Consider the following 24902-nt stretch of genomic DNA (forward strand, 5'->3'; position numbering starts at 1 on the left):
GTCCTAGGGTAGAAAATTGTGATTTACATCTGGAATGTCCTCCAAAGTTTCATACCCTCAGAGGTGGAGTTTGTAGAAGATAACTGGATTATGAAGATACAGCTGGCTTGGTTAGGAGGTGCTGCCTGGATAGAGATGGGTCACTGTAGACATAACCTGAAGGATATATCCTTCACTGACTTCTCCTTTTTTTCATGAAGTGAATGGCTTTCTTTTACCAGTCTCTTCCATTTGTAATTCCTACCTTGGAGCCAGCCAACTATGGACAACAGACATGAGCTGAAACAAACCCCTCTCTTTAGATTGTGGATGTCAGGTATTGTGTCTCAGCCATGAGAAAGTAAGACTGCCTCTAAAAGCCAAAAGGTTTTTTTTTTGTTTCATTTATTATATAGCAATAGCAAATTATTTGCAAATGTTACAGAAAATTAGCTCAAACAGATAGCTCTATATTTGTTTTGCTAACAACACTGTTTCTATGCCTTATCTATAGATTGATCCTACATGAAGGAAAGCAATAGATACCATTCACATTATTATTATTCACATTAGCAATAATAGTAATAATAATAATTATTATTATTATTAAAAGTTTTAATTATACTAGGATATTTATATTCTCAACATCCAAGTCAAAAAGTTTTTTTTTCTTAATAAGATTGTTAAAAATTAGGACTCTAGAATTTGTTTAGATTTAGCTTTTGGTAAATAATTTTTAAAGCACCTTCTGGTTTTTGTTATTTTTTTAGAGAGAAATCTCTTCCAAGGCTTAATTAAACTTGCAAACATCTTACAACATTGAATTAATTCCATTTATTGACTAGAGGCCTTCCATTCCTTATTTGAAATCAGATTTCTTAGAATCCACTGATTATGGTTCTCATTTTGACTATCTAGACCTGATGAGCAGACACCAGTTTTTGGATGCAAAATATCCTACGATCACTCTGGGAGGCTTGTTAGCAATTTTAGTTTTTTTCTTTCCTGAATTATGTCTTTAACAGGTCAGTTTTGTTAATCTTTCTCTTTTCTTTGCCTCTAGGTATCTTTGTATGACTAGTAATCTGTGGTTATTTGTTGATATTTCAGAATTTAAAAACTGGGTTACTCAAGCCAAATAGTTGTTATGGATTTCTGATGGTGAACAAGTACTTATCCTCATAGGACCCTCCCCTGAATGTGAAGGCCATTTTGGGAGTTTTCTCTCTGAGTAAGCCTTGTTGACTGACAAGTGTTGCGTTGAGTCAGAGACACCTATCTTGTAAATGAGACATTCCCTAAATTCCAGAATGAGGGCTGCTTCTGGATATCTACACCCATACAAGAAGGATACCTCACTCTAGGCACTTTTTCAAAGGTTTTTAGGATAGTAAGTGTATTATATGATGGAAGAGGGAGGTAAGGAGTGGTGTGTATAAATAAGTATAATTGCTGTATAGGCAGGCATTAAATGTATGTTTTTTATTTCATTCTTACTCTGCTCTGTGCTACATACTCCATCCTTAGTCCTTAGAACATTCTGGTCTTCTCCAGAGTTTGGCTTTCCCCTGCATTGAGCTTCTCTTACTTTTTCATCAGCAGACTTCCATGTACTTTTGGACTTCCAGAAAATTGTTAAAGTCTCTACTTCCTTTATGTACACCTAAATTTTTCTTCATTATTACCTGTTTATTCAGATCTTATTTAATGAATAAGGAAGAGACTCAAGAACATTTGTACAGTTTTAAACTAGTATCAAGGAGCTACTTTTGAGTAAGAACTTCTCACTGCCAATCCCAAGCTAACTTGTTAGCATCCTGCCTCTGTATTTCCTTTTCTGTTAAGCCTACCTATAATCAATGGTCTTAAACACCTGTCTTTCTGAGTGGTAGCATTTACAGAGTCAGATTCTTGGGTTTCAAATGCAGCTCCAGGATGTGATACATTGCTTAGGGAAGTTACTTAAAATTTGTGCTTGAGCCAGGACACAATCAAGGTTATTACTGTAGTCTGTTTGATGGAGAATTGGAGAACAACTTCATGCATTTTGACTCCCACAGCATTTTTGTAAGGACAAATTTTATTTATTGCCCTTTGCCGTGCACGGTCTCCTAATTAATTTGGCTCGATCCGCTAAAAGAATGTCCACCAGCCTTAAATAAGTACAAAAGGGAAAGTTTATTGAAGGATATGCGCATACAGAAAATGAAAGTAAGAATGGGGAGGACAAAGAAAGAGGGGAGTCCTCTAACAGCAAGAGGGACTCTATCGGGAAACTACCCTTAGGCTCTCTGGCAACAACACCCGAATGTTGGAGGAATTAGGTTCATCACTCGCAACACAGCACGGCTCTTTTCTGCAGTCCCTTCGGCTACAAGTCTCAATCCCAGGCATAAAACAGCAGCAGCAGCAAGCAGCCTGGGCTAGGCGGGCTGTTTATATAGCTCTCTAGACAAAGGTAGTAAAACTACCTGTACTTTTGGCGCGGAAAAAAGGTGAATGTGCTTGCAGTCACGTCCCAACCAGGCCCTGGCCAGAGATCCGGGAGGGGCAGAATGTATCACATTCCTTATCTTGATGTTAAGAACATCTGGTCTTTATAACAAAGTCCTCCCTGTTTTTTCCCAGGGAACTGGCCAGGTACCCAGGGAAAGAAGAGGTGAACTAGTGGTTATGCGCCTTAGAGAGCCAAAAGCCTTAACCCAAGCCTTTCCAAATTAAAGTTTTAACTTTCCTTACAATTTTTAAAGCTCTTCTGATGTTAAAATAACCTTCTCTGTCATAAAAACCTAAGCAGACACAGAAGAACGCCAGCAGGCAGAGGTAGAATGAGGACCTTCCAATGTCCCATCAACACATCTTGAAAATTCTTCATCCTTCTCACTAGGGAGTGATCCCTGACCAGCATCCGGAAGGCTAGGCTAATAGGCCAGTAGGGAAGAGAAACTTCAATACAGCTTTCTAAAACCTTTCTTTTGGTATAATTTAATCCTCTGCATTGATTTCATTGTGGCTTTGTTTTTTGTTTATAATTCTGTTGGCTAAATGAGAACTTGATGAATAACTGCATAATCAAATCACCATGCAGCAGTGGGGTGCATATTCGGGCTTTCTTAGGCAGGCAGGACATGTTTTTCACTCCAACTGGTTGGCAGAAGAAAGGTGATTCTAAATGAAGAATTTTTCTTGCTACATGTGTGTATATATATATATATATATATATATATATAGAGAGAGAGAGAGAGAGAGAGAGAGAGAGAAGATTAAAATATCTCAAATTTTTATTACTGACTTTTTAAATGTTTGTGGACAGTTAACAAAAGAAAAGGTACAAACTTTAAATGTTCCTTTATGTGTTTCCAAGGTTTGAATTAAAGAAATGAATCGTTTCCATTAGACCTGGGTTCTGTCTCTGGCAGAGACACCAAAGGATTATTGTGGAAGGGCTTGGTTATTGTTCTCGTTATTCATCTCAGGAAATTAAAGAGCCGAAATACACTGACTTCTTTAATATTCCATGAAGATGCCAACATGATATGTATATCTAAAATTTTTTATTTAAAAAATTTCAGCATGAATTTAAGAAAAGAATAAGCTTCATAGATCCGTTATTGCTTATTAAATAGTTCTCTTTTTAAGCAGTGCACGAGGCATGGATTAGGTGACCTGTAAGTGGAAATTCCCTTTCCTTCTACATGTCTCCTTCGTGATTTGATTCTTCAATGCATTGGAGAGCCCCGAATCATTAATCTGTTTCCACATAGCAAAAAAGCTTGTATTTATTCTTTCTCCCTCTTCTAGTAGGCCTTCTATTAATATGCTGTGCCTTCCTTGTATGGTTTTCCTTACCAGACTTACTATATAGTAGTTATATAGGCTTCAAACTAAAGATGTACATATTTTTGAAAACAGAACAGAATGATACACTCTGTTGTTTTTTCCTAGCACATTTACTGAGCAATGTCAAGCACATGGGGACTTTCGGGACCACTGTAGAGTGTTAGATTCGAGTGTTAGGAAACATAGCATTTAGCCCCTGCTCTGGGTTCTGACCGATAGTGTACTCGGTTGTTCGATTCCCTTCCCTCTAAATATATAACTAGATATGCTGCCTTGGCCTTCCCTGGAAGCTTCTTTATGTCCCTGTAAACTTCACAGGATTTCTTTTCCTGCCTCCACTGCCTTGATATTTCATGGTCCAGAAATGCTTATGGTGACCACATGCAGCCCACAGCATCCGATCAGACCATTTCTGACCGGATCCTGAGGCGGCTCCTCTTCATGCTGCTGCCCCTTGTCCTTCTTCTCTTAGCACTTGCTTTCTGTTTTTAATTTTTTAAAAAATTTTACCCTCGTACCAGTTATTCACAACAAAACTCATATATCATTTTGCTCTTTGAATTTCTAAGAGCCATTGTGGGTTGAAACTTGTTGCTGACTTTGGAAAACTGATGATCACCTCTGTCTCCTCCTCTCACTGTATCCCTGCTGCCCTCTCAAAAAGTTCTGTTTAACTTATTAATAAAGTAACTTGTTTTCTTGGTGGGCTTCATGTACCAAATCCCTGTAAATTATTCAGTGATCAATGAGAAGATAGGGCTAAAAACAGATGAAAATAGAAATAGACAACCCCTACCATGTTAGTTCAGGAAGAGAGTGTCCTTATCAATACTTGTTCTGTTATTAACCATCCGCATCTAGAAACCTTACATTGCCACTTAAACCTGCTCCTGACGTGAGGTAAAGAAGCAAGACCTGCTCTGTTATCAGGATGAATATGTCCTCATATGCCTCAGCTATTCGTTCCAAGGCCCGGGAAGGTACTTATACAGAATCAAAGAATATCTAATTTAAATTCTGATGCTGTAATTGCATTATAAATCTACCTTCAGTTGAGCTTAATGTTTAATCATGATTATTTATCTGTGTACCTTCTGTATTCTGTCATTATGACAAGCATTTTAAGATTAGAAAGAGTTGCACACACACATTTGGAATGAAGCACACTCCCAATGATTGTATGTTTTAGAGTGACCTAAGAAGGCATAAGTCAGGCGTGGTGACACCCACCTGTAATCTCAGCACTCAGGAGGCTGAGGCAGGAGGATCACTGTGAGTTTGAGACCAGCCCAGGCTACATAGTGAGTTCCAGATCAGTCTCAAATACATAGTTAGACCCTTCCTCAAACAAAAACAAAAACAAAAACGGACAAAAAAGAAAACAATGCTCTTAGGCCAATGCTCTTAGACCAAAAGAGTCACAGGTACTTCATGTTCTATTACAAACAATATATAAGTGCTATGTATTGTTAGATCTTTTTTTTTGTATTGTTAGATCTTATATCTATGCATCAATTGGAATTTTGTTTTACTCTGCAGAAGATAAATACAATTCATCTTTTAAGGAAGAAAAAAAAAATCCACAGGGGAAGGGGAAGTGGGAAGGGTAGGGAAAAGGAAAGAAGGGAATAATTGTGAGTAAAGGATAAAACAGAAACAAAGTCTTTGTAAATATAGAGAGAGGTTGAAGGGAGGCAGGGGAATGTGGAAAAATAAGAACCAAGATACATCATGTAATGGTACAAATCCCAATGGTGAATGTCATCATATTGTGTACCTAAAAATTACCAATAAGCTTAATGAATAAAAAAGGGACTTGGGAACATTTGATGATTGAGAACTCTATTGTACGTGTGTGTGTGTGTGTGTGTGTGTGTGTGTGTGTGTGAGAGAGAGAGAGAGAGAGAGAGAGAGAGAGAGAGGTGGGGGTCTTTCTATGCAGCTTGGACTGGCCTTGAACTCACTTCGTAGTCCAGGCTGGCCTCAAATTCATGGCAATTCTCCTGCCTCAGCCTTAGGAGTGCTGGGTTAAAGGTGTGTGCCACCACGCCTGGGGCAATCGAAGTTCCTTGAAGTAGGGGTACATAAGCAATGATTTTCATTCAGTGAACACTTATTTAGTGTCTGCTATGTGTAAAGTATTATCCTGGCAATGAGAAGGGTAGGGGAAAGGAAAGAAAGGAATAAATATGAGAAAAGGTAAAAACAGAAACAAAGCTTTTTTGCGAATATAGAGTGGTGGGGGGATTGAAGAGAGAGCAGGGGAATGGGAAAAAAAAATAAGAACCACAGTATATCATTTTAAGGTACAAATTTCCAGTGATGAATGCCATTATATTGTATACCTAAAACGTACCAATAAACTTAATCATAAAAAAAGTATCAACTCTGAAATCTCAGGACCTGATAGATTCTCTGCTGAATTCTATAGGATCTTCAGTTAGTGTATATAACAGCAATAGTCCTAAAACCTTTTAACGAAATTGAAAAAAAAAAAGGTGTACTTCTAAATCATTCCTGGATGCTAGTGTTAACCTGATTTCAAAAGTAAACAAGGAACCAACTGAAAAAGAAAACTACAGGCCAATTCCTTTAATGAACATACATACAAAAATCTTCCACAAGATACTGGCAAACAGAAAGCAACAAACCATCAAAAAGTCATACACCATGATCAACTATGATCCCAGAGAAGCAAGGATGGTTCACCATCAACAAATCAATGAATGTAATACACTACATAAATAGAAGCAAGAGCACCCATACCTTTAATAAATTTGCCAAATAGGTGATAATTCAATCCTTTGTACCTTATGAAATTCACTGCTTTGATGATTTTTGTAATGTCCATATTTAAAGCTTTCATGCACAAATTTACTTGATGTATAATGCAGCAATATTTTGTGAAACATGAATTGATGACAGCAATCTCATTATTTTCTTTCAGTTTTACATGTCCCTCTTTGTTTACCTGTCATCACCATGTCACCATCAGTAGGTACACTGCATATGTTGATGAACACCAAATAAAATTACATTAATGTAATATTTACTGCTTATAGAAATCAGGAGATTTAGTTGTGTCTCTTATTGGTATCAAAGAAGTCATTTCTTAAGTGAGATTCTTTGTGTTATTACTACCTCTAGTAAAGTTGACCAATTAAACTATATCATTACTTTCATCTATCACCAAAGTATACCACTTCAAGTTGAAGAAATAGGAAAACATATAAACAAATACTTAAACTTCTTTTTGGGGTGAGCTGGAATCTCAGCATTATTTTCATTTGCATCTCTCAAATGAATGGTAATTTTGAACATTTTTTTCATACATTTGTTGCTTTTACTTGTTTGTTTGAGAAATGTCTGTTCATTTCAGATGCCCATTTTTGGATCAGGTCTTTATGTTTGGGGTGTCTAATTGTTTTGAGTTCTTTATATATTTTAGATAGTAGACCTTTGCCTGAGGAACAGCTAGTGAAAAGTTTTCCCACGTTATGGGCTGTCTCTTAGCTTTGTTGGTGGTTTCACTTAAAGTGCAAAAGCTTTTTAATAAGATGAGATCCCATATTGAGTTTTCTTGTTTGTTTGAGAAATGTCTGTTCATTTCAGATGCCCATTTTTGGATCAGGTCTTTATGTTTGGGGTGTCTAATTGTTTTGAGTTCTTTATATATTTTAGATAGTAGACCTTTGCCTGAGGAACAGCTAGTGAAAAGTTTTCCCACGTTATGGGCTGTCTCTTAGCTTTGTTGGTGGTTTCACTTAAAGTGCAAAAGCTTTTTAATAAGATGAGATCCCAGTTATTGATTCTTTGTGCTAGTTCCCGTGCTACTGAGGATTTGTTTATAAAGTCTTTTCCTATGCCAGTGTCTTCCAGAGTTCTACCTCACTAACCTTCCAGCAAGTTTAGTGTTTCTGTTTTGATATTTAGATCTTACATCCACTTGGATTTTAGTTTAGTGCATTGTGAAATATAAGGGTATAGTTTTAATCTTTGGCAGATTGAAACCCAGTTTTATTTATGTAACTTTTCTTGATAAACATCTAAAGTCACAACATGTTTTTGCATATGTCTTCTCAAATTCTAATCTTTGAAAACTAACCCAATTTATCTACAAATTAAACATAGTGATTTATATGTCTTAACAAAAATGCACTCATTTGTCTGTTTCTCATTGAACACTCTTCCTTCATATACTTTCTTTTTGAGCATTCAGTTACTCTTGTTATGATGTTGAAGTCATTCTGAAGTATAAAAACTAAAAACTAATAAATGAGAGACCATTTAGTTCTCTAGTATTAGTAATTATAATGTTATCACGAGAAAAAAACACTCTATTTTGATATATTTTGTACTTCCTATACCAGAGCTTCTAAAATTTATGTTAATGGTTGTATTTGACACCTTAAATTATTTTATGCGGTAAAATAAGTCTGAGATTAATAATTAAAAGGACAGACTTACATGTCTGTGGTAATAAAAACATGCATTTGTCTTCAGAAGCATGCATACATGTAAGTAGTTTAAATACTATTCTTAGTAATTGGCCTGATGTACTCACTTCATCACACACGTGTACGTAGTATGTTATGCTCATACATTTCAATTTTGCCCATGTGGGAGATGGAATTAGAACTGCAGTGTACCCCACACTCCAGCATCCACACAGGGTTCTGTTGTTGCTGTGCAGTCTGTGCTTAAGCACTGCACATGGAAGCCATGAAAAATATTGCTAAAAATCACATAATAATGTTGAAAGCTTAATGTTTTTTGGTGCAGAGGGGCACTGCTAGCTGTCCAGGACCTTATACATACTTTCAGCCATAAGTTGGATACTTCTCTGCTATAATAAAGCTTATATAATATGGCCATGCCTTAGTGTAAAGGGGCTTTATTAATTCTTTTTTGAAATAATCTCCTTTTATTTCCAGAATGTCTTTAAAATTAAACTATGATTTTTTTTTCTGAAATTGGTAAGAGGTTTAGGATTTCCTTGAAATCTATTTAAGATTTAGTTCTAGAGTCCTACATAAAATTTTGCAATTGCTTGATCACAAAGCAAAAGATAGAAAAGTGCTTTGAAGATACGACTCAGGCATCAGATATTTTAGATTTCTTTTTATTTGTAATTAGAGTAAAAAAAAATCAAGGATTTAACTTAAAAAACCTATTTCTGGGTTCAGTCTTATAGTGAACAGGCATGCAGCCCAAACTCTACTCCTTCTTTATGTGTAGTACTCATAATAAAGTGAGCTTAATCACTTATTATTTCCTCAGCAATATATTGAACACAACCAGATATTAAAGTACTTTTAACAGATAGCCCATGAAGGTCATTTTAATGACCGTGCCTTTAATGTCATTCAATTATATTACTCCTTTTCACCTGCACTACCACTCTCTCTATCTAGGCTTTTATAATTATTCACTTGGTTTACTCGCTTCTGATCTTGTCTTCTAGCTTCTGATCTTAAATCCAATATTTCATTTTCCATATTGCAGCTACATAGGATATAACAGCATTTTAGAAATGCAAATCTCATCACTTGGAGTGTGAAATTCTCTTCTGTGTTAAGTACTGAAAATTATTTGCAGATGCAGAAATGAAGGAGGCAAAAAAATACTCTTTAAATAAGAACAAAACTCTGAACAGATGGTTTATTTACTCCTCATCTGAACCATCCATTGCGTTTTTCATGTTCCTCAACATAGTGAAGTTTTCTGTATTCCTTGCTCCACTTCAAACCATCTTGCACCAGTTTTATTTTCTAAAAATTTTCATATTGGTTGCCTTTTTCTGATTAACAACTTCTTGGACATTTTATTTGGCATTGTGTTTTCTTTTATCTGGAATACTGATTTTAGAATGCCTCTCCTTTTCTAATTGCACCCAAGTAGCTATCCAAATACATCTTTGTACTGTGCTGAGGCTATTTCTAGAACTAGGTTCCCTTAAAGTCCAAAAATTCAAAATTACTTTTCTGCGTACATGACAGAAAGCAAAAAGAAATTAAACCACAACTAGTCTATGAGACATATTTCCCTCGTCAGCATTTCTTACACAAATATTTATGGTGCGATTAACATGTGAAGTTTTTTGGGTTTATTTAGCTTAACAAACAAGTAAGACTGTTGCTGTTTCTTGAGTACTTATAGTCTTTTGGTAGACACAGAGCATTACACTAGCAAGAGAAGTTCTGTGATTAGGAAGTATAGGGTTTCGTTAAAGATCCTAGTGAGAACATTTATCTCAGTCTACCATATAAGTGTCATGGAGGAATATCTAAAGAGTTAGTAGGAATTACCCAAGAAGGAGTTGGGGCAGTGCGGGGAAATGTGTTCAGGAAATTGAATAGAGCTGGGCGTGGTAGCACACGCCTGTAATCCCAGCACTGGGGAGACTGAGACAGGAGGATCACAGTGAGTTTGAGATCAACCTGAGCTGCGTAGTGAGTTCCAGGTCAGTCTCAACTACATAGTGAGACCCTGTCTCAAAACAAATAAACAAAAGGAAGTCGAATAGACACTTTAAAACCTAGCAGGAAGGGACCTATGCCATTCTCATAGATTGAGTAGATGGGATCTGGGACAGGAATCTCAGGAAAAGTGTTTGAGCTTAGTTCATAATGGGTATTCTGAGTAATGTGAAAGAGTTTGGATTTTATCCTCAGGTAGTGGTTCTTAAAGTGCATTACAATGAAATGAAGCTCTTTCTACAGTGCAATTTAGATACTAATTCAAAAAGTTTGGAATGGAGCTTGGTATTGTGCATTTCTGATAAGCTCCTGGATGATGCTGATACTGCCCATACACTGTTTAAACAGCGTGCTCTCATCTCCACTGGGTTTGATATGCTCCAACTAGGGATTTGTTCCTATCCAAATGGGGAGCTATTTAGTATTGTAGTTGAACACAGACATTTTTAGATAGATCACACATGGTTGCCACTAGCACGTCAGGAGTGTTTTGCAGGAGGAAAAATGATCAGTTTACCTGTTCTTGAGGGGCTATCCATTCTGGCTGTGTTATGCTAGTATGGTTCACATTCTATCTAGACTGGAGGTCATCTATGAATATACAAAATAGTAGCCAGTAGTGCCAACTAGGAGAGGATGAGGAGGACAAATTTTAACGACAGATGAAAGAATGCTTTTGCATAATATTTTTCAACATGAACTGACCTAGTCAGTTCTCACTTAGCTACTTCAGACCCAAAGTAGTGCACTACTGAACAAGCTGTCTGTTTACCACATTGAAGGCATAGATAGCTCTTTATATGAAACTAGGTGTTGGTAAGCCTGCAATCAAGGGTGAGGAGTGGGATTCACAAAGGCTCTGTACTTATATCCTTATTGTACTGCACATCAGGTGGTTTCACTCACTGTGAACATCTAGCATGTATGTTGCCAGCACTGTTTTACAAGTTAGTGATGGGACACAGAGTAAGTCTGTAAGGCAACTAATGGCTTCACGTCCTTTTCCTCGGGTCAGCTTGTTCTCAACTACCCTCTTTTCCCTCCTGACAGTGCTCATTTTCATGCCCAGTAATTTCCAAATAAGGCTAATCTTTCTCTGATTTTTCTCCTAATACTTGTGTGGAACTAGAGCTCAACATCTGGAGGCTGTTAACTACTGGAATTACAGCCAGGAGTCCTTAGAGTTTCTTATGGTTGTTATTTTTCTGCTTTGACTCAGTTAGACTAACAATGGGCAAGGATTTTGATAAAAAAAATCTAGGTTAAAAGTATTTTAATTCTTACTTTCCTAACCTTATAGATATCAAAAGTATATTTCTCCTTTTATTGTCAATAGAATAAAACAAGGTTTTCCAATTATTTCATCCGTGGAAATTCAGTTATCACATATGACTTTGCTTTCAAAGATCAATTTTATGACAACTCCAAAAATTTTTATTCGGAAAAAATATTTCCATAATGGGAGCTTCTTAGACTATACCTGCTGATTGCATTCCGGTGCAGTCCCTTGTTTTTTTCTCTCATGAAGAACTGAATTTTAGAAGAGTTCTTTGACCTAATCTAATGCAGAAAACTGACAAGATAATGCCTGAACAAATCAGATTAATATAAAAACCCAGAAATCTACATTTTAAAAGTATCTTTCTATTTATGCAATTCTTATATTTCACACAAGTTTGGAAATAATTGACTTATGGTATAGGCAGAGATTATATTTGCTATGATAGGGTATGTTTTAAGTTGAGTAAAATATCCCCCCAATTAAATACATTCTAGAAAGTACATAAAATTCTCAAGACAAATAAATACTTGTACATTTAACCTTGCAAAACTCATTGGGCTACTTAAATAAGATATGTGTAAGGAGATGCAAGAAGCACAATAAGGAGAATAATTAGAAAATATAATAGGTAAATATATTTATAGTAATAAATTGCATCGGTTAAACATTTACTTATTTTCACATCTGCTGTAATGTGAATTACTGGAAAACTTACCAGCAGGTGGTAGCACTGTTTAGCAAATATACTTCCATATCACAAAGGAAGCAATTGTGTGAGGCAAACATGACAACCACTACACTACAGAGACCACCACCTAAGGAAGCAATTGTGAAGGAGTCACTGCCTGTGCAAACAGCAACATTCAAATGTCAAAACACTGAGTTGGAATTCAGAAAGACTGACTTCTGGTCCCAAGTGTATTACATATATGTCCCATCATTTTGGAAAGTAGAATCTAATAGTATTAAGACATTACTCTAAAATTGGGTTAATAATCATCCCAGCTTGCATTGATTTAGGGGTAGAAAGAAAAACTGCGGAAATCATTTTGGGAAGGGTGGAATGCTATGTTAATGGAAACTACTGCCATCAGCTCTCTTTGTTTCTTTATTTCTTGTTGTCCAGACATACATTTCAAGAGATGCTCCCGTTAAGATCTATGGTGATCATCCTTGTGGACCTTAAAGAATGGCATTGCTACATGTTGAATAATTTCCTGTTGGCCGTGTCTTTAACATTTTTTGTTCAGCATTCATTTCCTTTCCATGCCATGTAAGATGACAAAACTCTTTGTTAGATCTGATGAAAAGCAGTTCCAAGGCCTGAATTCTTCTTCTTAGAGAACCATTACCCAACCTGTGTATATTTATTAACTACATAGAGATAGTCTCCTAAAATCCAATGATGCTGTCAAGATATTTTTTTACAAAAATAAATAACATCTATATTCATTGTTCCACCATGTTCAATATATAAGTCACTTTGCTTGGTGTTAGGTACATATAGTCTTTAGGCATAAGATACATATAATTATCAATGCTGTAGTTTTTTAGGTCATCTATAAGCAACAGAAAACATATATTATACCTAAGTCCAGAGAAGAAAACGTAAGAGGAAATGCACAACTATGCAACTACTGGCTTTGAAAAATACATAGCAGAGGTAAGATGTGAGGTATGAATAGTAGAAAAGAAGGGAAAAATGGGACCAGCAGAACTTTATTTGATGTGGAACCAGTAGGGTATACTGATTATGATTATAGGTTTTGGAGTCAGAATGATCTGGAAAAAAATAATAACTAGTATTAAAAAATTGCATGATGTTTAGCAAACTAATGATTTTTTTCGTTCTTTATTTTCTTATCTATCTATTTTTTAGGATTATGATAATTTTTTGTTTGTTTTGTTTTTTTGAGAAAGGGTCACACTATGTAGTTGAGAACTCACTATGTAGCCCAGGCTGGTCTCAAACTCACAGCGATCCTCCTGCCTCAGTCTCCCTAGTGCTGGGATTACAGGTGTGCGCCACCACACCCAGCTAGGATTATGATAATGTGAAAATCAATGCAAAATAAAGACAAAAAGAGAAAAGCAAACAAATTTTCTTGAGGTATAGGAGCTATATAGAAGAGCAGCTATTTTAAAGCACTAGACTTTGGACTCCAGTGATTGGATTTGTCATACAATTTAACTCTGAAATATCCTTCTAAAGACTTATGTACTGAAGGGCTGGTCTCCAACACCATAATGGGCAGAAGGAGGGCTTTAGGGAAATAATTGGACCATAAAAGCTCTGACTCTATCAAAATCCATTGGTTGATTCATAGATTAATGGCATTGTGGAGAGGGGGCAGAAATATCTGGATGCGGGGCCTAGTCGGAGGAAGGAGGTCCCTGGGAACAATCCTTAGAAGGTCCATCCTGCCCCCGTTCTTCTTCGTACTCGCACTCTTCATTTCCTGGGTGCGTAAGGGGAGCAGCCCTACCACTCCTTCCCAGCGTGATCTCTGCCTCATCACAGTCCCAGGAACAGTGGAGCCAGGCAACCCTGGACTGAGAACACTGGAACTGTGAGCCGAAATAAGTCTCCTCTCTGATGTGGATTTATATTCGGCATTTTGTCACAGCAATAGAAGCTGAACGGGAAGTGCACAAGCATGAACTGAGAAGTCTACAGAAGGAAATGCCACCGGAAAGATCTTAAAAGTTGATGTAGCAGCTGAGCACAGGGTGTTTCAGAACAGAGTGAATGGAGGCATGAGAAAGAAGCTCATCTCAAGAATGCAGACGCCAGGTGATGTGAGCTTAGGTTTGGGTGAGGCATTTGGAAAGACTTAATGATGAGCCGGATATAAAAGAGAGGGAGGAAGGATGAAAAAGTTATTCCAATGCTATGAACCTGAGGGGTGACGGAGGGTAGTTGTGTCTTTGGCAAAAATAAAGTATTTTTATATGTCTGAGGAAAGCAAATACATTTATTCTTATGGAAAAGTGCTAGTAAAAAGATAAAAAGCACTAGAGAGAAATGTCCAAACTCAAGGCAGAACATTTCTATTGGGAATTGTCTGCTGTCTTTTAAAGTGCTCATTAAAACCAGATGCTGCAAGGTAGTTGAATGTAGTAGGGAAACGAGGAGAATGAAAACTCATATAGACGCATTCCGAGAAACAATATCTTTGGGGCCTGTAGAACAGTTGAGAAAGTGATAAACGGACAAGTTTCACAGCAAGCCAAATTCAGTTTATGTGAAGTTGAAAGAGCAATTTGCTGTTTCTGTGCAGGGTTTTTCCCCAGGTCTCGAAGTCCCATCCTTCTTTAACAAATGTCATGACTTCAGTTAATGTTATTTCCTAATGCTAAAATGTAATGAATTTGGTATCTGGCTCACACATGTGTAGTAATGTCAAAAGCAGGTATCTCAAAGCCTGTTAAATTAGGTTTGCCATGTAAAGGAGGATGCATCGTCTCTCCAGAACAGTTTGACCACCCATAAAAAATACAAAGTGATAGAACAATAAAATCTCTTTCAGAACCTTTCAGAAGACTTTCTTGAGATTCTGTTCCCACAAATGTGTTAGGCAACTATTTTTTAATCACTGGAATTAAGTGCCACAGTTATTTGTATCACACGCGAACAACATTATGTTGATATATTTTCAAATGGGGCTTGTGAATCTGGCTAAATGCTAGTCTTTCAAGACAATAAAAAGTTTATTTTAAAAAATAGTATTACAGTCTAAGTAAAATTTACATATTACCAATTTTGCCAAGTTATATGCATTATAGTAAACATTCAGAATCATAATTAGATGACTCTAAAATGTTTCCTAATCCCTGTTTTTAGTTAATCTTTTCTCTTTAACTGTAGTTATAATGAGCTCAGGTCATCTGAAAATACCCTCTTTTTTTCCATTGTAGAAGCTCTTTATTTATTTTGTGCAATTGTCTAGAGCAACATTAAGTAAAAGTGGTGCAATGAGCATCCTTGTCTTACTTTGAACCTTAGAAAAATTTTTTCAGTTTTTTTTCCATTCTGTATTATGTCATCTCTCAGCTAACATAAGTTCTCACTTTCTCTTGGATTCTGTTTCCATGGACTCTCTTATTCCATACTGTTCAGTTTCAGTCTATTTGTATTCCTCATATGCAGTGAATTTCTTATAGGCAGCAAATGAGTCCTGATTTTTATAGCCACCAAGTCATCCTCTCTTTTAATTATAGGCTTTAATCTATACTTCAAATAAATGTTGACAGGTAAGGTTTTGATGTCATTTTGTTCATTTTTTTCTAATCACTTTTTTTGCAGTTCTTTTTTTTTTTTTTAATGTATGTCATCCTATAGTCTCCTTTGGTGGTTAAGTAGTTTCCCCTAGTGTGTTTTGATTCCTTGGTCAGTGTGTGTGTGTGTACCTATTACAGATTTTGCTTTGTGTTTACAATATGGCTTACAAAACTAAACCAAGCTTCTTGTGATTGTAATAAGCTATTTTGAAATGACAGCAGTTAAACCTTTATTGTTAACAATAGCAGAAAGTGTAGAGAAAATGCTAATAATCTTTACTTTTGTATCTACAATTTAGAGCATCCTAAATTTCTCTGTGTAGTTACTTTTACCAGATTTATAGATCTTCTTTTCAAATGTATGCTGTGAGTACTATAAAATTTTCCTCAAGTACAGCTTTAGAAATATGTTACACAGTTTAGTATTTTACTTTTTATATTTATTCAGATAAAAATATTGTCTAGTTTCTCATTTGATACCTCTCTGCTTTATGGATTATTTAGAAATATAACCTACTATACAGTTTTCATACCATATGACTTAGCCACCAAAAATTCTCCTACTTTAGGTAAAATTAAAAGATTTTTAATGAGTTTATGTAGTTATGAAACCACTTCTACAGTCTCCTTTGACATCCAGTTACTCAGAAAGATCCCTGACTCCCACGTGTAGTAACTCCTGGCTCTTACTCCCATTCCAAATAATCACTGTCTTCATTCTATCTCTGTGAGTTGCCTGTTCTGGAATTTTCATTTTAATTAAAAACACAGAGGGTGTTATTTAAAGGTATGTTGCCTAATTTCTAATAGTTGTGTATTCTCTGGGTTTCCTTTGAGTTATAATCATGTGTTTTGTATGTTTTCATCATTTTAAATTTATTGAGACCTGCTTTGTGATCTGGTTTATGGTTTATTCTGGGGGATGTTCCATCTGCTTCCGAAGAGAATGGATGTTCTGTGTGGTAGATGTTTCTCCGTGGAGATGTCAGTCAGATCAGGTTGGATGTTAGTGGTATTCGAGTCTTGCTGATTTTCTGCTTAGTTTTTATTGTTGTTGATGACGATGTGTTGATGCTGATGTTATTGCTTACTTACCTGTTTTCCTGTATTGGAAGTGTAGTATTGAATTCTCCAATCATCATTGTTGAATTCCCTAATTCTCTTTGCTTTTGTAGAATACTTTTCCTGTACAAAATAAAAAAGTCTTGACTGACTTCTTTCTTCACCCTAATACTGAGGCTATGTCATGTAATTGCATTCTGGACTCCATTGCTCTGGCAAGGAGGAAGCTGTTAACTTCACTGGGGTTTTGGGGCTCTTTTGGACGTGATTAATTTTTTTTTTTTTACTTCTATGAAGATATTTTGTGAAGCAGCAATTTGATTGTGTTATGTCTAGGTGTAGATATATTTATATTTTTAACATTTAGAGTTTGTTGGGTGTCCTTTTCACTATATCATCTTGTTATATTTCTGGCTATTTTACTGATCTATTACTTGCCACTAATTTGTGTTTTTTTTTCCAATAATTTGTGCTTCGACCTGGGAATACTTGTGATGATGGCCTTCTCAGTGCTTCCTGTTGTTTTGGTTTTTGGGGGAGAGGGGGAGTTCCAGGGGTCAAACTCAGGTCCCTGCGCTTGTGAAGCAGGCAGCAGAATCACTGAGCTAAATACCCAGCCCTATTGCTATTGTTTTCAATAGTGCCCTTGATCATAAGGTTTTTCAGTACTTTGCTCCATATATAGTCAATCCCCATCCATAGAAAACCTGCTCTTGCTTTGCCTCATACTGGTAAAAATAAAACAACAAATAACAATAACAAAACATGTAAAGGAACAATCTATAGTAAATCTTAGTGTACACCATTGTGCTGACCAAGTTACTTTTCTTGCAAAAACACTTCTGAAGTGGTTTTATCTCTTTGGCGTAGACAGAATTTTGAAGGGGTTTTCATGGCAATTTTATTCATTTTATAGTTCTTGTCGGAGAGAAAATTTTTGAGACTTTTGTTAAAAATTCTAGATGCCCTACTCTAGACCACAGAATTTTGAATAAAATTTAAACAATTCAGAAGTCTAAGAGATAAAGCATCATAAAAAATTTTGTTGAAGTAGACATACATAAATCTTAGTCCAAATTTGAAGTTCATTTTTCCCTTCAGAAAGTCTCAGTAGGGGAAAATATTCTGAAGGAATCAGTGTAACAATTTAGTTTATCTTGGGCTGTATTGTTAGTAACTTGTCTCACTGAACATGAAGAATATTGAGGTGTATCACTGATTATTCTTTTGAGCTAGAAAATTTGCCTGTGAAATGGAAATAATGTAATCATTCCACACTTTCACAGAGAAACATGAGAAGACAATATTGGAACTAATTCCAAAGAAAAATAGGATAAATGTATCACTAGGATTAAGACTCTCAGGTTCCATGTTAAAAATCCAGCAGCATACATGTGAAAGGGACACAGCTGACTAGAGGAAAGAAAAGAAAAACAGCTGAAAGCTAGATTGGCACTTTCAGTTTTACCTTGTACTGGCAGGTGGACCTAGTCTGGCTTCACATAGTGCCTGATGTTATTTGATAAAATGTTACAGCTTCACAGGCTGTCTAGCATTAGAGGGTCTCTTTGTCACATAGTATAGCAATACAGTTCTGTTGTCGTATTCCAAAATAGATTTTTTAAAAATTCCTAGATATACTCCTCTGCTAGTATTACTGACTCTAGTAGTTCACGACCATAGGTTAGCTTTGCTGTAGTCTTCCAATTTCACAGATGAGTTATTAAGATACAATCATAGAATATTTCCTGTAGGAATTAATTTAATCAGCTAAGAATAGCTTCTTGAACTCTTTCCTAAATAGCCATTAATAAAACCAAATTCTCTAACATACTCTTACTGAGACACTTGAAGTTTCCTAATGTTATTTGTTCTCTCCATTGCAACATGCTGTTAAATCCAACTTTGTTCAACTGTTGGCAAGTTCCTCGCATCACTGGCTGACAAGTGTAGATACTTGAAATGGGAAGATAGTTGGACTGAGAAGACATACCAGTTAAATATTAATATTATGATTTCAGTGTCAAAACATTTTAACTTGTGAAAGCACTAATTTTTTAATATATAAGAATAACAAAGTATAAAATCTGTACTACGTATTTAAATCTTGCAAATGTGTAGGTCCCCCAAAATGGCATAAGTTTTAAAAATATAGCCTGGAAAACTCTTGCTTGATTAGTAATTAGCAGACTTTCTGGTGCAGGCCACTGTAGGGATTCAGGGTCAGAAGATCGCTGAAAAATGTACTCAGCAGTGCTGTCGTACAATGAAAACAGTTTCAGACACTGTGCATACGAACGGGCATAACCTTGGTCAAGAAAATTTTACTTCCAGAGACTGAAGTTGGAATTTTCATGTAATTTTCTTGTGGCATAAAAATTATTTGAATAGTTTTCAACAGTTGAAAATATGAAAACCAGATGGAGGAACCTGCCCCTGTGTGGCATTTGCCCTGAGCCAGTTTTGCGTCTATGGATTTCACACCCTAACAGTGGCCATCCCCCAAATCTAAGCCCACTCTGTGTTGTTTCCATTCAGAATCCAGCAACAGAGGCATCAACCAAGTGACCAAACAGAGTGGACAAAAGACAAGGCCAATGGCTCAGGAGAGAATGTAAATGTAGAGTTGGCACTGCTACAGAGGAAAGATGGACCTGGCCAACAGCACTATTCCCAAGAAAAGCCCATGGGTTTTGTAAACTACAAAAACAATGTTGTGTTTTACTCTGAAAGTGATTCCTTCATGGCAAACCAAAATTGAAGAAACCCAGTGCAGTGCCTGCCATATTGCGAGTGAGTGTTTAATTCGGCTCCATTTTGGGTTAAGATGGAGCCATAGAATAACTCCACTTCAGGGCTTCCAGTGTTGTCTCCCACAGTGATTGGGTGAGAGACAGCCAGAGAAGCAAGTACAGAGAGGGTCTGGGCCAGAAACAGACCCCTGAGGAGTTTAAATTCTGGTCAGGAATGACATGGACCTTGCCCCTCATGGAGAGAAACTAAGTCCAGAAAATGTGGTTTGCAGAGGAGGATGGATCTGAAAGTGTTGGCACTAAATCCAATAGTCTGCTTGACCTTCTGCCCCACAGTTTACAATGAACAGAGACCAGAGGGCTGATTTTTTTCCATCTTGTAGTATGAGCAAAGGCATGCTCTGACTTGAACATTTGCCACAGTCTAGGGTGTGCGGACATAGATGACCCACCTGACAATCTGATATGCTGTAAAGCTAGGCAGAGACCACTGTGACTTGCTATATTCAGACTGCAAACCTTGGGAAGAAATCACTCACTCAAAAATATAACTTTTTTTTAATAGGCTAAATTTTAATCTTTTTTTTTCTTTTCACCCTTTGACTTTTTCCCCTTCTTGTTTGCCTTTATTTTGCTCTGTGTTTTTTTCTTTTCTTTTTCACCTATGTTCTTTTATACTAACTGTTATCTAATATGATCAATTTCCTTTTACTCCTCAATATGATGTCCATTCTCGTTTTTCTCTCCTCCTCATCTTCCATTGATTAATATTTCATATTTCACTTTCTCATTCTCCCATTCACCACCCCCATGTCTTGTATAACCTATACTTTATGAATATCCAGATAGGTTGTTACCTCTGTGCTATTGCTATTCAATGCAGTTCTATCATTAGTGTTGTTCCACTTAGTAAATATTTACTGTAGATCAATATTTACTTTGTTTTGGTGTTCATTCTATAATTATAGACCTCTTTTCTATGCTTAAGAGTGGTACAATATTGATTTTCAGGGCATAAAATATCCAGTTGGTCTTTGATGTTATTACTGTTGCTCATTTTATTATTATAGTAAAAGTGACACAGTTATTGATACCAGATGGTTTTGTCTGTGTGACAATATCTGGATTGCCTCGGTGTCATTAACAATATGATGGCTCATTCCCAGAGAACTGGGTGCTGAGTCAAATACACTGCATACCCTCCCTCCAATAATGAAGGCAGTAGTATTCTGGGACATAGGCAAAGAGTGCCCAGAATGCATCGCTGAAGTGCAGATACAAACTAAAAAGGTCTATATATTCATAACAGAGTCTGTTACTGTAATCAACCCCCAACTCTCTGTACAACAAACAAAAAGTAGAAACATGAGAAGACAAAGCAATCAAATGCTTTCACAAGCTCCCAACACTCTCAAAGCTGATCCATAGGCATTGAGGGAGCGAAAAATCAAAAGCCACATAGCTAGTTAGTCAAATGGATAACAGTAGATTAAAAAAACAGCAGATCAATAAGGTGTTTGGTGAGTTCAAAGATGATATAACTAAATAGTGGGCCTAGTGAACAAAATATTCAGTGAATCTAGAGGAGACACTAACAAGAAGCTAGCTGAGATAAAATGATACAAATTATGAATATTCAATGTAAAAAGAATTGGAGTCCTTGAAAATGTACCAACAGCAATTCAGTAGATTAAAAATTCTATTGAAAGCATAGACAGCAGAAATGACCAATGTGAGGACAGAGTATCGAACTAGAACACAGGGTTATTGTTGGTGAACAAATAATTGAGAGACATCTTTAAAAAAAACAACAAGAGAACATGAACAGTGGATCCAAAAGCTGCTGAATGATACAAAGAAGACTAAGATTGAGGGAAATGGAGAAAAATCAGCATATTGCACAAATGATTTAAAAACAGGTACACAGAAGTAACAGAAAGCTTTTCAAATATGAAAAATATTAACATACTGTGATGATTAACAGATTGTGTCTTGAGTTAGAAATGCACAACTGAGCTGCATCAGCATTACTCTGGGTGTGGCCGAAGGTATCCACTAAAGACAGGTGGTCCACCCTGGGTGTGAGTGACAGCAACCAATAAATAAGCTTGCCACCTGAATGAAATAAACAGACAACAAAAAAGAAAGGCTTGTTTCTACCTCTTCAGAGGAGCTCCTGTCTTCACTTTCACCTTGGAAATCATCTCTTGGCTTTGATTTCAGACTTCAGCCTTCCTGCACGGACCTTCAGCTTCCACCACAAACTCTTGTTCCCTGATATGGACTTGCACAGGACACTACAGTGAGCTCCAAACCTTCACTGGATCCTTAGGATCTCAGGCAAGCACGGACAGCCCTTTTGCACTTCCCACACCTGACTCTGGCCATGGTAAGCCATTCTAGTAAATTCTTATATATTTCTATATCTTGTATTACATCTGTTTCTCTAGTAAGCAGTGATTAATGCATATTTTGGTACGGGGAGTGGCTTTAGATAAATAGAATTGTAAAGCAGAAATTCTTTAATGTCTGTAGTAATTCCTAGAGTTGGCTTTCTAATTTTCTGAGACCTAAAGATACAATGGTTTCTCTTAATATTGTGGGAAATACTGATAGTCCTTGGTGTAAACTGTTTAAAGTATTATGCTTTATAGATCCTAATCACCACTCATGAGATACTAAGAATTTAGTGACTCTATATATGATAATTTTGAATATTTTTTGGCAGAGTAGGTAATGTAATGATGCTGGTTGTTTGCTCTTTGCGTCTCTGGACAAACCAGTGAAGGAAAACACTGAGCTCAAAACACACATGAGAGGGTGAAGGGAGGGCAGGGATGAGGGGGAAATGAGAACCAATTAATATTGTGGGAAATACTGATAGTCCTTGGTGTAAACTGTTTAAAGTATTATGCTTTATAGATCCTAATCACCACTCATGAGATACTAAGAATTTAGTGACTCTATATATGATAATTTTGAATATTTTTTGGCAGAGTAGGTAATGTAATGATGCTGGTTGTTTGCTCTTTGCGTCTCTGGACAAACCAGTGAAGGAAAACACTGAGCTCAAAACACACATGAGAGGGTGAAGGGAGGGCAGGGATGAGGGGGAAAAATGAGAACCAAGACCTGTCATGTAAAGGTACAAGATCCCAATAATGAATGTGACTGTACTGTATACCTAAAATGTACCAATAAACTCAGTGAGAAAAATAAAACACCCCTGAGAAATCTAAAGTCTTCTAATTGTGAGCACAAATTAATAAAGGAAAAATGAGGAGCTCAACGTTTCAAATTCCTAGGTCCAGACACAAATAAAACATTTAAGTTTCTAAGTCTGTCCTGAAAGAAAATCTCATCTACTTTAGCCACTGGGGCAAGATTGCAATAATCCAAACACAACTCTCATAATTTGATTGCCTCAAGTACATAGTAAGTTCAGTGTTCAGCCTCAAAGGGTTTCTGAGGCAGAGGTGTGGGTGCTGATTGGAAAAGAATGAGATCTTGCACAGTGAGATGGAGATGTTCGGGAGGACCCTGACAAGGCTGAGGACGTTGAACTTCTAGACTCTAATGAGATTATTTTGCTAAAGGATAGGATTTCCCCACCCACAGTAGGGGAGGCACCCTCATTTCCCCTCCCTGTGGTGTTGGTCTGTCCTAGAATATCAGAGGAAACGCATTCTGCGTTGGCCAAGCACGGTGATGCCGACACGACTCGGGATGCACCCTCACCACTCACTGTTGCCTCTAGACCATAACCACGATCAAATTGCAGAAAGCTTCTCACGGCGAGGTTCATAGTATGAGGAGGTCTGCTATTCTCTTTAAAAAAATCCAAACTTCTTGAGTTTTCTAACTCTTACGAGAAGAGAAGAAGCCCGAAGAGCACATATGGGAATGGATTTCATGAGTACAGAATGATGGTGGCAAGAACATGCACTTAGACCAGAGTTGGTTGCTATAGGCCCATTAGGCAGAGTCTGAATTTAATGTTTCAGACTGTGAAGTAACAAGCAGGTGTCAATGGTTTGTTTGGATAGTGGGTAGAAATATGGGTCAAAAGATGGCCCGCTGTGACTGAGTGAAAGATGATGTAGTGCTGATGAGGGGATTCAGAGGCTTAGGAAATAGAAATGCTGGAGTGAATTTGTTACGTTATACCTAATCCTCTCCGCGGGTATGAGGCAGAAAATGAACCCTTTAATAATACTTTGAGAAGAAGATCTGTGAGGGGAGCACTGGCACCCCTGAACAGCCCTGTCATTGCTCTTCTCTGTGTGCCAGACCTTAGAGTGAGGACTATGGTCAGTCAACTGGGAAACTTAAGGGAAATAGGTGTAATTGGATCCAGGAGTGGCACGGGCCAAATGGAAGCATTTAGTCACTTTTGTTTCTCACAAGGCATCATGCTGGCCCATGACAGGGCCCATACGCTGACTGCACCAAATGAGCAAAAGGGGGCAGCCGCCCTGGATGGTTAGTAAGGCGTCTGTGAACCTGAGAATGGAGATACCGATCCAATTAAATGTCAAGGTCCTTCTCTCTCAGTGAAATTTCTGGGAGATCAGTGGTGTGAAGCTTGTAGAGATATCCCTTCTAAGGTAAAAGATAAATTGTTTCATCTGGCTCTCCCTATAACCACAACAGCGGCACAATGCCTAGTGGGCCTATTTGGATTTTGGAGGCAACACATTTTTCACTTTAGTGTTTTACTCTAGGCCATTTTCCAAATGACTCAGAAAGCTGACAGTTCTGAATGGGGCCCATAACAAAAGAAGGCTCCCAGCTGCTGTTCAGGCTGCTCTGCCTCTGAGACCATATGATCCAGCAGATCCAATGGCACGTGAAGTAGGCCTGCTGTCTGGAGTCTCTGGCATGCTCCCTTAGATGAATCACAATGGAGGCCTTTAGGATTTTAGGGCAAGTTTCTGCCATCATCTATAGCCAACTCCTCTCCCTTCAAAAAATAGCTCTTGGCCAGCTACTGGGCCTGGTGGAAGCGTAACCCTTGACCATGGGGCCCCCAACTACCATGAAACCTAAGTTGCCTATCATGAACTGGGTATATCTGATCCACTGGCATGAAGTTGGATGTGCACAGCAACAGTTCATCTCTAAATGAACAATGTTATGTGATTGAGCCAGAGCAGGTCTAGAAGTCACAAGTAAATTTTATAAAGAAATTGTCCAGATGCCTGTGGCTTCTACTCCTGCTATATT

At 37.1% G+C, this 24902-nt stretch overlaps 1 protein-coding gene across 1 annotated transcript in view; it reads left to right on the plus strand.

Annotated features, from left to right (window-relative positions):
* Window positions 1-24902, plus strand: part of Isoc1 (isochorismatase domain containing 1) — a 160901-nt gene that overhangs the window by 20566 nt on the left and 115433 nt on the right. Inside the window, exon 5 of the mRNA XM_019207873.2 lies at window positions 21900-22065. Within this exon, the coding sequence (XP_019063418.1) occupies window positions 21900-21982 (83 nt within the window). The 3' untranslated portion in view covers window positions 21983-22065. The remainder of the gene's footprint in view (window positions 1-21899; window positions 22066-24902) is intronic.

Source organism: Fukomys damarensis, unplaced genomic scaffold, assembly GCF_012274545.1.
Source record: "Fukomys damarensis isolate Sample0158 unplaced genomic scaffold, DMR_v1.0_HiC HiC_scaffold_3, whole genome shotgun sequence".
NCBI lineage: Eukaryota > Metazoa > Chordata > Mammalia > Rodentia > Bathyergidae > Fukomys > Fukomys damarensis.